At 36.7% G+C, this 15,557-nt stretch overlaps 1 protein-coding gene across 2 annotated transcripts in view; it reads right to left on the reverse strand.

Moving 5' to 3' along the window:
- Positions 1-8,984, reverse strand: part of mfsd8l1 (major facilitator superfamily domain containing 8-like 1) — a 31,043-nt gene extending 22,059 nt beyond the window's left edge. Inside the window, exons 1-6 of one of the 2 annotated variants that reach the window (XM_062028036.1) lie at positions 8,875-8,984; positions 8,584-8,772; positions 4,493-4,678; positions 4,328-4,390; positions 1,790-1,909; positions 186-265 (exon numbers count right to left, since the gene is read on the reverse strand). In XM_062028036.1, the coding sequence (XP_061884020.1) occupies positions 186-265; positions 1,790-1,909; positions 4,328-4,390; positions 4,493-4,678; positions 8,584-8,659 (525 nt within the window). In that variant the 5' untranslated portion in view covers positions 8,660-8,772; positions 8,875-8,984. Of the gene's footprint in view, positions 1-185; positions 266-1,789; positions 1,910-4,327; positions 4,391-4,492; positions 4,679-8,583 lie in introns of both variants that reach the window. The other variant, XM_062028035.1, reaches the window with a different exon arrangement.
- Between the last annotated feature and the right edge of the window lie 6,573 nt (positions 8,985-15,557).

The following is a 15,557-nucleotide window of genomic DNA, read 5'->3' on the forward strand; positions in this document are numbered from 1 at the left end:
AGAATGTTGTTAACCCCAGTTCTAATCCCTTATAATTTCAATGAGGATAATTCATTTATGGTGATTCACAAAAATGGTCCTCAAGTCATGACTTATCAGATTCAGGTATTAGTATCCAGACACTTAAACAGCAATCATATGACTATTAAGGCACTTATGGAAATTGATTTTATTCCATTCCTTACCCCTGGTGCAGTGAAGGTATTGACCACAAAAGGACCCAACTGGAAATCACACAGTCGCAGGAAGATGTTAAATGCTGGACCTACATCAAAAGGTACATGTAAAATGTGTTAAGTCATCACTACACAGTAACCGATCAATACAAATTATCAAATACATTTTATTGAATCTATAACAGCATTATAAAATGTTTCATTATTGAAACGTCTGTGAGGTAATTGGCGTAATAAAGGGGAAATGCAATTTTTGGGGGGTATTTTGCCTATCATTCACAATCCCAATGTAAGACAAGAACACATACTTTTCTATTTTTATGCATTGTAATTCGTAAAATACAGCCAGTATGAAATGGCTAACAATGCAGCTAATGGGAGTATACTAGAGATGTCCGATATTCGTTTTTGTGCCGATATCCGATATCCGATATTGTCCAACTCTTGATTACCAATTCCGATATCAACCGATACCGATATATACAGTCGTGGAATTAACACATTATTATGCCTAACCCTAAACCCTCAAAACAGCAGCCTGGAATTTGGAACATGCTCTCCCTGAGAGAGCATGAGGAGGTTGAGGTGGGCGGGTACTGGGGGGTGCATATTGTATTGTCCCGGAAGAGTTAGTGCTGCAAGGGGTTTTGGGTATTTCTTCTGTTGTGTTTATGTTGTGTTACGGTGCGGATGTTCTCCCGAAATGTGTTTGTCATTCTTGTTTGGTGTGGGTTCACAGTGTGGCACATATTTGTAACAGTGTTAAAGTTGTTTATACGGCTACCCTCAGTGTGACCTGTATGGCTGTTGACCAAGTATGCGTGCATTCACTTGTGTGTGTGAAAAGCCGTAGATATTACGTGACTGGGCCGGCACGCAAAGGAAGTGCCTTTAAGGTTTATTGGCGCTCTGTACTTCTCCCTACATCCGTGTACGCAGTGGTGTTTTAAAAAGTCATGGATTTTACTTTTTGAAACCGATACTGATAATTTTGAAACCGATACCGATAATTTCCAATATTACATTTTAAAGCATTTATCGACCGATAATATCGGCAGTCTGATATTATCGGACATCTCTAGTACATACACTTTTTTCTCCATTAAAAGTTTGTTTTTGTTATTAGAAGGTATGTTATATGTTAAAATTATAAGGTGTTGGGGATCCAAGCACCGATTTAATTGGTTTCAATTCATTTCAATGGGGTACGCTGTTTTGCAATACAGGTTTTTTCAAGGTCATGCTGCGTCACAGAACCAGCCGAGGTACCACTGTATTATCTAATCCTGCACGCCTAAACTGGAGTGTTTCGCTTGTTCATTGTGAATGTACATTTTGTAGAACCTTAACATCAAACTATCGCAACATGATGAATAACCATTTGTAATATTGACGTCATTATGCGTTTGACCTCAGGTTTTAGTAATTAAATACACCAGCCCTAAACAGTATTACAATGAAGTTTGCTCTTACTATTATTTTGAATATTTCTTAAACACCACCCTGAATGAAGGACGACGAGAATATACTGGGAAACACTGAACCGTGATTATTCTTTTCTAATGAATTAAAGCTTACAATATTTGCGTCCATACTGTGCAACATCAGCTCACCAATTAGAAGGCCCACTTGTCGACACACCATGACAGCCGCAAACACGGTAGAGCGATCTTCTGGGGGTGTGCTTCTCGTCAGGAAACCGAAGATGCACGAGCCGGCTCCCGTGCCAATGCCTGAGGAGAACATGTCCAGAACAACTGCATTACAACACTTGAATAGAAGACATTGTAATAATATAACCCAGTAGCTGCTGAATAAATATGTACAAATATACACATATTTGTTCATAAAAGCAGTATTAAAGGTCTCATATTAAGTAGTCTCAAAGGTCCAACAATAGTGTTTTAGAAGTGTGTTGTCCAAAATCTAGCCTTGATGCTAGAAATAAAAAGTGCTTTTAATAAGCCTTACTGGGGAAACTCCATTGTGTGCCTGGAGCTTTATTGCAAATGAGCTGCATGTGTCCATGCCTATGTCCAAGAAGCACCATACTGTAGGGCTGGGCCGATAACAAATTTTGCTGGACAAATTATTGCTGATAAACGATATTATTGTCAGCAGTATTTTGAAACCAAATTAAGCACTCGTGTAATCATAATATAACATTTTATAGAGGTGGGACTCTTAAGCCACCTCACGATTCCATCCAATGCCAATTGTTGGCATTGATTCGTTTTTTTGATTCAACACGATTCGTAATATAAACCGCTTCAAACCTTTTCAAAACAGGTCACAGGTTACAAAATATCCTTTTGGTTGCTTAAATGTGACGTATACGCACAGCGAGTAAGCATTGAGATGGCCTCAAAACATTTTAAAAAATTTAAGACTGCGCATATATATATATATACAGTATATATACACACACATATATATACACACACACACACACAGTCGAGGTTTCTGTGGTTTATCCGTTATACAGTGCTCAATAATATGTTAGGTCAGGAAAAAACACAAGAGGCTATATCATCCCTACAAGCCTGTTTCGTAGGTTTCCCTGCTCGTTAGGGGATTTTAAATCTGCGAAACAAGCTTGTAGGGATGATATAGCCTCTTGTGTTTTTTCCTGACCTAATATACACATATATATACACACAAACACACTCATATATACACACAGACACACATATATATACAGTATATATATATATAGATATATATATATATATCTATATATATATATATATATATATATATATATATATATATATATATCTATATATATATAGATATATATATATATATATATATATATATATATATATATATATATATATATATATATATATATATATATATATATACATACATACATACATACATAATTACAACTACAGAAACCACAAAAACAAAAGACAAACAACTTACAAATTCAGAAAACACAAAAACAAAAGCCGTTGTTTTTGTCTTTTCTGAAATTGTAAAGTGTTATGGGTTAATTTGTTTTCTGAAATTGCAAGTTGATTCTTCTTTTGTTTTTGTGTTTTCAGAGATTGTAATTTGTTTCATGAAATGTGTTTTGCACTTCTAGGCCACCGTACTTTAAAACCCAATGAACTTTTATTTTTACTATTGTAATTAGAAGGTCCATAAGTTATCATATACAAGTACCGTAATTTCCGGACTATAAGCCGCACCTGACTATAAGCCGCACCAGCTAAATTTAGGGGAAAATACAGATTGCTCCATATATAAGCCGCACCCGACTATAAGCCGCAGGGTTTTGATGTGTAATTACCGTAGTATATAGGGGTTCCTGCTACCACGGAGGGGATTGTCGGGACAGAGATGACTGTTTGGGAACGCAAAGCGTCCCATTTATTAACTATAAATCTTTCAATCATTCAATCAAACTTTCACATCTTTGACATGGCGAACAGCATTCGTGCAGAGTACAAATAATACAACGGTGCAAAGTAATACAAAGTGCTCGCCTGTACGTTATCAAAATAACCAGCCTACCGGTATATGAAAAGTCAGTCTTTAATCATTGTGTCATCGTCTTCCTCCTGCGTACTAAAACCACCGAAAGCCTCTTTGTCGGTGTCGGAGAAGAACAGGCCGTAAATAAGCCGCACCGTTGTATAAGCCGCAGGGACCAGAACGAGGGGAAAAAGTAGCGGCTTATAGTCCGGAAATTACGGTAAACAAACAAAGGCAAAATGGATCCTCAATTGCTGTAAGCAAAAATTGCACATCAATAAATATTGAACATCAGTTCTTTCCCCCAGTTGTAAATACTGGGTCAGGGTTTTTTTTTTTGTTGAACCAGTGCACCAGTACAGTTAAAAAGCTGGCCTAGGAGAGAAATTTTCTTCTGCTTCTTATTTCTATAAAGCATGCATTGCAAAACTCAAGGACAGAAAAGGTTCTGCATGGATAGGCTCAAGTGCCCCCTGCGACCCTGTAAGGAACAAGCGGTAGAAAATGGATGGATGGATGGTTAGGCACTTTGCTCAAGGGTGCCATGACAGTGCTTAGATGCAGACTAGAGTCAATAGTAAGATTATCAACCTTCAGGTTCAAATTGATTACAAATAAAAGAGCATCAGGTAATTTTATTTTATTTATTTATTTTTTTGCCTTACCTGCCACCAGTCTGCTTGACAATAGGAGCCACTTGGAGAAACCCATAAAGTACATAAAGTTACCTATAGAGTCAAAGGAAAAGGAAGGTCAACACAGAAGAACAAGAGAAAGAATGTGTTCCTTTTTACAGGCTAAATATGAGTGCAAGAGAGGCGTGAACTCACCCACAATCTCAAAAAGGTTGGCAAACAAGATTATATTCTTGGTGGTTCGTGTTCTGTCGGACCAGTGACCAAACAGCGGGCCCGACAGGAGGCCGCTCAGGCTGAATGCTGATAGGGTCAAGCCCAGGAAGTACGGAGGTGCATCTAGTGTTTGCAAATACTTCCATATTGTAGGAAGTATCACAGCTAAGGAGAGAAATGAGAGGGTTACCTTTGTCTTGCATGGTACAGACATACAATATGAACCGAAATTATACATTGTGCGTATCAGAATTGATGAAGGCCAAATATCGACCAATTAAAGACATAAAATATAAACGGCATGCTGGCTGGCTTTGTTCTTTATATAGGGCAGCTATGTCTCCACTACAACTCTACATGACTGGTAGCAAATAAAACGCAAGCGTTTTTTTTGTATGTCTCAGCAAACCTAATATTCTCCAACTAATGGTCCCATCAACTTTGACTACAAGTGAAAAAATTTAAGTTATTTAACAGCAACACAATCGCTACTCTACAATCTTCATTTTGTGATCATGTTAAAGTCATTAAGGCTTGGTTTATAGCTACATTTTCTAATGAGAGTGCATTACTGTTCAAGCTTAGACATTCTCATTAAAATAACTATTGGGATTATTCTGAACATAAAACATCAATATACACTATATTGCCAAAAGTATTTGGCCACCTGCCTTGACTCACATATGAACTTGAAGTGCCATCCCATTCCTAACCCATAGGGTTCAATATGATGTCGGTCCACCTTTTGCTACTATTACAGCTTCAACTCTTCTGGGAAGGCTGTCCACAAGATTGCGGAGTGTGTTTATGGGAAAGCGCATTGTTGAAGTCACACACTGATGTTGGTCGAGGAGGCCTGGCTCTCAGTCTCCGTTCTAATTCATCCCAAAGGTGTTCTATCGGGTTCAGGTCAGGACTCTGTGCAGGCCAGTCAAGTTCATCCACACCAGACTCTGTCAGCCATGTCTTTATGGACCTTGCTTTGTGCACTGGTGCACAGTCATGTTGGAAGAGGAAGGGCCCCGCTCCAAACTTTTATCTGAGAATCAATACCGGTACTCAACGGTACCGATTGTCTGTACTTTTGTCTGTGTTAATAAATATTAATTGTTTTTGATGATAAAATCTCCTTTTTCTATTGCAATATTTAATAACGAGCTGATTATGATAGTTGCAGTCCATTTGTTATATCTTGTTTCATTATCAAATTTGTGAGTATCATTTGCAAGTATGGCGCTTTTTTTTTTTTTTGCAACTGCAAGTCCAAGACGTTAGTTTATGATGTGTTGGTCAGTTCAGTCGGTTGCGCCCAACAAAATGTTAATACTGTAAGTATTGTACCAATTACCTAACAGCTGTTTGATTGTAACGTACATTTTAGTTGTAGTTTTAATTAACAGATATGAAGGTGTTGAAATGAAAAAGTTGAAATGGCTAATGCTAATCAGTAGCATGTCAATGGCAAAGCCAATGTATTTGAGCATTAAGTTAGCGCATTTTTGGAAAGTGGAGCCTTACTTTACTTCTGTTGGAGCGGTTTTTTTTTAGTCAATCTCTTTGTTGGCATTAAAAATCTGCTCTTAGTGCTGTTGGAGTGATCGCCAAGTATTGGAGAGCTCAGAGCCTGCTGAGTCAGCACCCAGGCGTGATGTCGCGTGCACCCAAGCTACCGAAACATTAGACTTTATGTCAAACGGTGCCCAATGGGACCAGCGGGATTCGGTCAGTGCCAAAAAAAGTGCTAGATTCGGTACCCCATCCCTGCTTGCATCTCACTGAATCATCGTCATTAGACGAAGACTCGACTTCTGAATCAACTTGCAGCTGTGAGTCAAAAATTAACTGATCATTGAAAACTGAACAACAACCTCAGCCTGCGTTGTGACTATTGAGCTACAGATATGAATGTTAAAGATCTATTAACGATAGCTAATTGGTTCTTTTAATATGCAAATTAAGTGGTAAATGTTGATATTTATACAATATGTTTGTGTAGCAGTGGTTTAATGTTTAATGGGCCAGCTAATATTCTAACTATCATTTAAGACTATTGGTGTGTTCCATTTGTACTGGGAAGTCGGAAATACTGAGTACCTAGTTGGAATTTCAACTGGAATGGATTTCCGACTCGGAAAGTCGAAGCATTCTCACTATCTCCTAGTTTGTTTCAGAGATGAATGCTCTGCAAGTTAACGATACAATCCGCTTCTATAATAGCCGCTATTATCACTTCTTGATAGGTTTTTGTCGCAATAAATCAGCAACGTACATTTATATGTGGTAAGGTCAAAGTAGCTTAAACTATATTTCATTCATGTGGTATATACGCTGTCCATAGCTTACAATAGCGTCTGTTTCCTCTTAATCCACCATGTTTGAAGGTTGCAGAAAGAATGTATATTTTCCCATAGTTTTTTATATTTTAACAAGGTATTCGCACACATAGCTTTCGTGAATGTGGCCATTTTGATATTTTACCATGAATTGATTTACGTGGACCCTGACTTAAACAAGTTGAAAAACTTATTCGGGTGTTACCATTTAGTGGTCAATTGTACGGAGTATGTACTGAACTGTGCAATCTACTAATAAAAGCTTCAATCAATCAATCAAATGATTTCCGACATTGTAACTTGAATGCTCACAACTCGGCTGTGACGTCATTCCCAGCTCTGACTTCCAACTTCCGAAGTAACTGAAACGCAGCATAGTCTAGTCAACGTGCTTATCAAGCTAGCACACATTCCAATATCTATTGTCTTACTGTGGTTATCAAACAGACATAATTAAGTTAAACTATTAGACCTATAAATGTGAAATATTAACCCATAGAGAATAAAGCAACATGAACTGTTCCAGTCTTGAGACGCTGTGTGTTGGAGTCGTGTAACTATTGTGTGGCTGTGGAAGTTGACAATGAACTGATGCACCAAAACTGAACGATGACTCACTGGGCGTTGGGGGTGAGAAAACTGATTTTGTCACTTCTTAGTGAGCTTGTTTTCATCATGTTATAGTTAGGATACCCAGAAGTCATATGAACAATTTCCCTTGTGGATCATTAAAGCTTGTCTAAGCCTAAGTCATGAAAAATTCAAATTTAACCATGGAGGCATGACTGGGATATTTATACAACAAACTTGCCTTCTTTCAAAGTTGCTCCATACGAGCCGTTTGGAATTTGATTGCGGTCGATCTATGTACTTAGGAATGTTGAATAGTAGAACACACTTGCAGTCTTCCTAAAGTTCCTGTGGTGTAAAAGGCCCTCTTGACTGCAGTTTCAACTATTAGCACAGACAAAGCGAAGGGCTGACTCACGGCATTTCCAATTGTATTCCTGTCCGGGTTTGTGCACTGCACTCTAGTCCTTCACTCTCACGTTCCTCATCCACAAATCTTTCATCCTCGCTCAAATTAATGTGGTAATCGTCGCTTTCTCGGTCCGAATCGCTCTCGCTGCATTGTAAACAATGGGGAAATGTGAGGAGCCTTTCAACCTGCGACGTCACGCTACTTCCGGTACAGGCAAGGCTTTTTTTTATCAGCGACCAAAACTTTATCGTCGATGTTCTCTACTAAATCCTTTCAGCAAAAATATGGCAATATCGCGAAATTATCAAGTATGACACATAGAATGGATCTGCTATCCGCGTTTAAATTTAAAAAAATTATTTCAGTAGGCCTTTAATGTTGGTGTTCAAATACTTATTTTCAGCTTTATCACACAAATAAATTGTTTAAAAAATCATAGATTGTGATTTCTGGATTTTTTTCTTTTTAGGTTATCTCTCATACAGTGGACATGCACCTACCATGAACATTCCAGACCCCTCCATGATTTCTAAGTGGGAGAACTTGCAAAATAGCAGGGTGTTCAAATACTTATTTTATTCACTGTATATCTATATCTATATATAGATATAATATCTATATCTATATATAGATATATATATAGAGAGATATATATATAAATATATATAGATATAGATGGATAGAGACCGGTGGTTGTGGACCACTGGTTTAGTAAATACAAAAGCAAACGTGAGCGTTTTCAAAGACATATTTACCATATTCCACGCCGCTCAACAGGAAGATGAGTCCGATGGTAAAAAATGTTAGCTTCCTTTTCCGTCCATTATCCATCGTGACAAGACGACTGTTCACATTATTGTGAGTTATTTAGATGTCCTACATGTGTCCTCAGTCAACATAATCCTGAGTGCGTTGCTTCCAATTAGTCCTGGTCGTGTTGCGTTCTGTAGGAACGTGATATAAAACACATTACACAGGAATAACGCGAAGACTGTTTCTGTTGGTGGGACAATCCTAAATCCAAGAAGAATAAGAAGTGGCTGCACCTTAATGTGAAAGAATGTCACGCAAGAGCTTCTCCTGCGCATTTTAAACTCATCTACATCACTTCCGGGTATCTGGTTACACCTCGACCAATCACAGACGCGGATTCACCTCCCGTCCAGATCCTAATTTGGGATTGATTTTTAAACTCCAAAATTAGGAATTTTACCTTTGCAACCTCATTATACTATTGGCTAAGTTTTATATTCATTAATGTAAGTTTCTCAATACCCGACCTGTTTTTTTGTGCATTTAAAAAATTAGAACTCCGCGTTGAAACACTCTCTACCTCTAACAACCAAAAAGCTGTGAAAAGAAGTGTTAGCGTGACGTCGTCTGTGACGTCACAGACGACGTCACTCTAACATCACGTGACACCTCTGATGAAGGTAGGCTAAATGAACCTCTTCAACATAAGATGATGCTGTGTTCCAAATTTAAATTATTTACTGAACTTGTGTGATCCTATGGCTTTGCACTTTGTTATATATATATATATGTATATATATATATATATATATATATATATATATATATATATATATATATATATATATATATATATACCCCCTGGCGCTGATTAGTACTGTTTTTGTACTTATTTTGATTATTATTATATCTAGATTGTTTGTAAATGTTGCAGTTTATAAATAACCCATCCATCCATCCATCTTCCGCTTATCCGAGGTCGGGTCGCGGGGGCAGCAGCCTAATCAGGGAAGCCCAGACTTTCCTCTCCCCAGCCACTTCGTCGAGCTCTTCCCGGGGGATCCCAAGGCGTTCCCAGGCCAGCCGGGGGACATAGTCTTCCCAACGTGTCCTGGGTCTTCCCCGTGGCCTCCTACCAATCGGACGTGCCCTAAACACCTCCCTAGGGAGGCGTTCGGGTGGCATCCTGAACAGATGCCCGAACCACCTCATCTGGCTCCTCTCGATGTTTATAAATAACGTTTTATAAAATGTACCCCGCCTTCCGCCCGATTGTGGCTGAGATAGGCTCCTGCGCCCCCCGCGACCCCGAAGGGAATAAGCGGTAGAAAATGGATGGATGGAAAATTTAAAAAAAAAAAGAATAATAAAATAAAATAAATAAAATAAAATAAACCCCGAAACGACAATTCAGTCAACGAAATATAAAAATAAAAACAGAAAAAGAGTTAATTCAAAGTTTATTTGTATGTTTGCACGTTATTATTGTACTGTAATGTCTCTCTTTTTAGTGTAAATATACTTTATTTTCATTATTTCCTCGTCTTATTGCACCTATGTGCCTCATTGTTTGTAAATGTTGCAGTTTATAAATAAAGGTTTATAAAATTCAAAAAAATAAAATAAAATAAACCCCGAAATGACAATTCGGTCAACGAAATATAAGAATAAAAACAGAAAAAGAGTTAATTTAAAGTTTATTTGTACGTTTGCACGTTATTATTGTACTGTAATGTCTCTCTTTTTAGTGTAAATGTACTTTATTTTCATTATTTTCTCATCTTATTGCACTTATGTGCCTCATTGTTTGTAAATATTGCAGTTTATAAATAAAGTTTTATAAAATTAAAAAATATAATAATAATAAAATAAAATAAAAACAGAAAAAGAGTTAATTTAAAGTTTATTTGTACGTTTGCACGTTATTATTATACTGTAATGTCTCTCTTTTTAGTGTAAATGTACTTGATTTTCATTATTTTCTCATCTTATTGCACTTATGTGCCTCATTGTTTGTAAATGTTGCAGTTTATAAATAAAGTTTTATAAAATTAAAAAATAGTAATAATAACAAAATAAAATAAAACATAAAATAAACCCTGAAATGACAATTCGTTCAACAAAATATAAGAATAAAAACAGAAAAAGAGTTAATTTAAAGTTTATTTGTACGTTTGCATGTTATTATTTTACTGTAATGTCTCTCTTTTTTAGTGTAAATGTACTTTATTATTATTTCCTCATCTTATTGCACTTATGTGCCTCATTGTTTGTAAATGTTGCAGCTTATAAATAAAGGTTTATAAAATTCAAAAAAATAAAATAAATAATAAAATAAACCTCGAAATGACAATTCAGTCAACGAAATACAAGAATAAAAACAGAAAAATAGTTAATTTAAAGTTTATTTGTACGTTTGCACGTTATTATTGTACTGTAATGTCTCTCTTTTTAGTGTAAATGTACTTTATTATTATTTCCTCGTCTTATTGCACTTATCTAATTTTAATTATGCAAATACTGCATAATCTATTTCATTCTATATTCTACCATTTCAACAGTAGTTCTATCATGTCATTGCTTTTTTGATTAATATTGTTAATTTTCCTCTTGCTTTTAATACTGTTATTTTTCTTGTAATTTCTGTTGAAATTTTTAAAAGGCGGCCTAAGTGTGCCTTTCTGTGATATATTTAATTTTCATTCATTCATTCATTTTGTATTTATCTCCTTCATTGATGTGCATTTTTCATCAATAGACAAGTAAACGTTAGCAACTAAACACATATTTACACACCTATGCTTGAGAAGGAACAGGAGGAAGAAAATCTTATATTTCTTGCCACCTTCAACATAAAAAGTAGTCTTACTTAATGGATAGCCCAGATTCACAAGCATACAAACCAAACAAATACATCCAAATAATAATGAAAACAAAAACAAAAACAAGTGCAAAACTTCATGAAGTACAAACCGAACAAAAAAAGTAATATACACCTCACGGGATGATACGAAACAAATACAAAACCAGACAAAAAATAAGAAAATAATAAATATAAAGCAAAATGTAAACACTTATGGCTGTCCATATGATCTTATTGTTCTGTCTTTATATTTTTTTTTCAATGGAATATATTTCTACAATATTTTATCTCATTGTAAAGAGAATTTCATAGTTTAACCCTCACCACTGATATACACATTTGTTTTAAAGTTGTCCTTGAATACTGATGTTGGAAATGACCTTTTCTTCTATGCTCTTCATTCTCGGAAGTGATGACAAACATGTTTTGTCAATTTGCTGGTATTTTTTTACTTTTATCCTTAAACATAACACATTAATGTCTGTAACTTTACTAGATCCTGTAATTTCAATAAACCACAATTAATAAATAATATGTTAGTGTGTTCTAAGTAATCTACTTTATGAATAATCCTTATAGCTCTTTTCTGTAGTTAATACAATGCCTTTATGTTACTCTTATATGTGTTCCCCCACACTAGCTAATGTATGGCAATATAAGTGCACAATACAATATATGCATTGCCTTGTAATCTAACACATATTTTACCTTATTTTATATAAAATATTATTTTGTTATGTTTATTATTTTATTTGCAATGTTCCCGTTGTTGCATCATGCTGTATGCGTGTTTGATTGTGAGAAGTGCTGTATAAATTACATTTATTTAGTTTGAGTCGTCTATCATTTAAAACTGTTAACTGGTTCCAGACCCGACCATAATAAGTGAATTTCCGCCATGTTGGAATTCTTATTAATAAATAAATGTTGTTTTTATAGTTGGGAGCATAAAAAACTGTTTGACCCTTCTCAATGTTGTTTTAATCAGTAGTAAAACACTATGGACATGAAATCCCACCCCTATACTCACCTTTACACTTGTTTTTTTTCCAATATAGGAGACATAACCATAGAAAATTAAATTGTAATAAAAATAACAAATACTGCAATATATTAATTTTTCTCCGCTCCCTCCTTCCCTGCTTGCTCTCTTTGTTTTTGTCTTGTCTGAACTATTTTGAAGCCTCTTTTCTTGAGCTGTCCTCAAATCTAAACATCAAAATGAATTTGATCAACTGGACTCTCGACGCAATTGACACAGTCTTTTCGACAAGGAAAAGAGGTTCGGGGGAGCCTGGCTGCCCTGATGGAACCATTGCTGCGGGGTACGTGAGAGATTCCTGGAATACTTGGAGAATCATGTGCCTCTCAGTCCTTTCCATCGAGGACGTGGAAGACATCTACCTATTTGGAGCTGTGATCGCAGGGCATTTGCTGATTGGGCTGGGCATTGCTCTGGTGTATCGTCAAATTCGGAAGACGATGGCAGCCACTCAAGGGGCCAACAGGCTGTTCAACGCAATGGAAGGATTGGGTCGTGCTGTGGGATCACAGACTGGAGCGATTGCTGATTTGAATCGCAAGGTAGATTCCATCTTGATGAAGTTATAGAAAGAATAAATTGGAATTGTCAGAGCCAGCATACAGAGCAGGAATGTCATTGTTTTGACTGCTCGAAGAAAAAACAACATCTTAATCTACGATTTGACTCCCTCGAATGGCCTTGAGGAACAGGCTGTTTGAAAACACTCCCCTGAGGACTCCTCAAAGATGGACGCTTTTGACCTTTCCCTTTTTTTCAAAAGCACCTGGGTCGGACTCTTGAACTCTTGAACTCTTGGGGCCGGCCTCGGCCCATAAAGACAATTCCAACATCTCACCCAAGTTAATTGGGCATACATGCACGCACACACCCCTCCCCAAATCAACGCCTTCACCACTGCTTAATTCCTCCGGGGTTGTGGGGGCTGAGCAGCGCTCAACAGCAGCTGCCGGCCTCCAAAGCCCTGTTGGATGACTCTGTTGCGAGTTGTTGTGATTACATGTACCATGTTTATGTGTGCCATGCTATGTGAGGTTTTTTTCCTCGGACTCAGTCTGGACCATTCCTGAGGGTCCAGCCTCAGACTGATATTTTTTTTTACTTCCCCCCTTCCCCAATGTCACCTTTTTCCCACCTTTTTAAGGAGCGCCTAAGTGAGGCTGATCCGTTGGCGGTCCCGTCTTGTCTCCCTGTAACGTATGTCTGCTCTTAGCGGGATTGTGCCGAAAATGTAATTTCAGTTCTTATGTGTCTTGTACATGTAAGAATGGACAAATAAAGCTGATTGATTGATTGATTGATTGATTAAACACAACCACTAAGCTGTGAAAACACTGCAACTTGTTTGATGATGATCTGCTTTGCAATACAGTACAATGCCTTACATCTGTTATTTTAAGTTGTTTAGACATTTAATTTCAGATGGAAAATGCTTAATTTAAACAAACAAAAAATGTCAGATTTGCTTCAACATGCATATTTTTGGACTAATTATAGGCCATAGTCAAATGTAAAAACAGCAAGGGACCGTGAAACAATTTTTTAAAATAAATATATTTGCCAAAAACATCCATCTTTTTCCGCGTGTCCGAGGTTGGGTCGCGGGGGCAGCAGCCTAAGCAGAGAAGCCTAGTCTTCTCTTTCCCCAGCCACTTCGTCTCGAGGCTTGCAGGCCAGCTGGGAAAACAGTCTCAAAAACCACCATAGAGAAAAGCGGAAACATTCAAGGGGCTAAGTGGTGAGGGACAACAATTTTCCTTGGGGGCTAATAAAGTTTGTCTAAGTCTGAACTCTTTTTGAATGTTTTATTTTCATCTAACCAGCACCATCGATTGCTAGCTTGCAGTTACTTGGAAAATAGTTGTGTAGAGTCTTGAGTTCTACTTCATTCAAATCATTTCTCACTGAGGCTAGACATTTATTATATTTATTTATTTTCACTACCCAGGACAAATAATTTTCAATTGTTGCACGTGTTAATTAACTATTACAATCTTGTTGTGAGGATATTGGACAAGTGGCAAATCCCTTGTCAGCTTTTCTTTTTTCGGATTCCACTTTTACATACACACGTCTAAGCCTTTTTGCAGTGTTACTCACCATCCTGTGACATCCATTACACACACAAGTGACATTGTGGTGGAATTCCACGCAAAAAAACACTATGCTTCTTTCCGCGTCACCCTTAGTTAAATGTTAACTCGAGTGTCCACATTTAGTGGCGACTATTGTAAATGTATAAACACAGGCAGCACTATGCTGAGGACTAAATTGTCCTCAGCCGATCAGGAACACAATTTTTTAGGTTTTCTAAAACACGGACGTAAAACCATACTACACCGTACACTGCAAAAATTGAAATGTAAGTAAGATTAAATATCTCAAATAAGGGTAATATTTGCTTATTTTCTGTCTGATAAGATAATTCTTCTCACTAAGCAGATTTTATGTTAGTGTTTTACTTGTTTTAAGGGTTTTGCTCCTAAATGATCTCAGTAAGATATTACAGCTTGTTGCTGAGATGTTATGACCTATATTGGGTAAAACATGCTTGAAACTAGAATATCAACTGTTGCAAAGCTGTGTCATCAACACTCACAAGTATACAACTACTTTTGTAAAGTAATACTTTCTTATTTCAAGCATGTAAAAAAAAAATCATGACTTTGACACAATTGTGTCTCATATAAAAACAGATGACAGCCAAATGGACTTTGCGGTTTTAATTTCAATGAAACAATAGAAAATACGTACTCATATAGTAGTACAGTTGTTATTAGTGAGAATATACTTATTTTAAGGTATTTATGGGTTCATTGAGGTTAGCTCATTTTACTTGTTTTGGAAAGTCTTGACAAGCCAAATGTTCTTGTTCTATTGGCAGATAATTTTGCTTAGTTCAAATAAAATACCCCTACTTTTTGTTTTTTTTTTCTTGTTTTTGAACACTGACTTTTTGCAATGTACAGATACGTACACATACACAACACTCACAATTGCACACCTTCAACGCTTCCCCCATCACGGTATGACGTACAACTGAGCAGCGCCCCTGATGGATGCAGCTTCGG

Source organism: Entelurus aequoreus, linkage group LG19 (assembly GCF_033978785.1).
Source record: "Entelurus aequoreus isolate RoL-2023_Sb linkage group LG19, RoL_Eaeq_v1.1, whole genome shotgun sequence".
In the NCBI taxonomy this organism is placed as follows: domain Eukaryota; kingdom Metazoa; phylum Chordata; class Actinopteri; order Syngnathiformes; family Syngnathidae; genus Entelurus; species Entelurus aequoreus.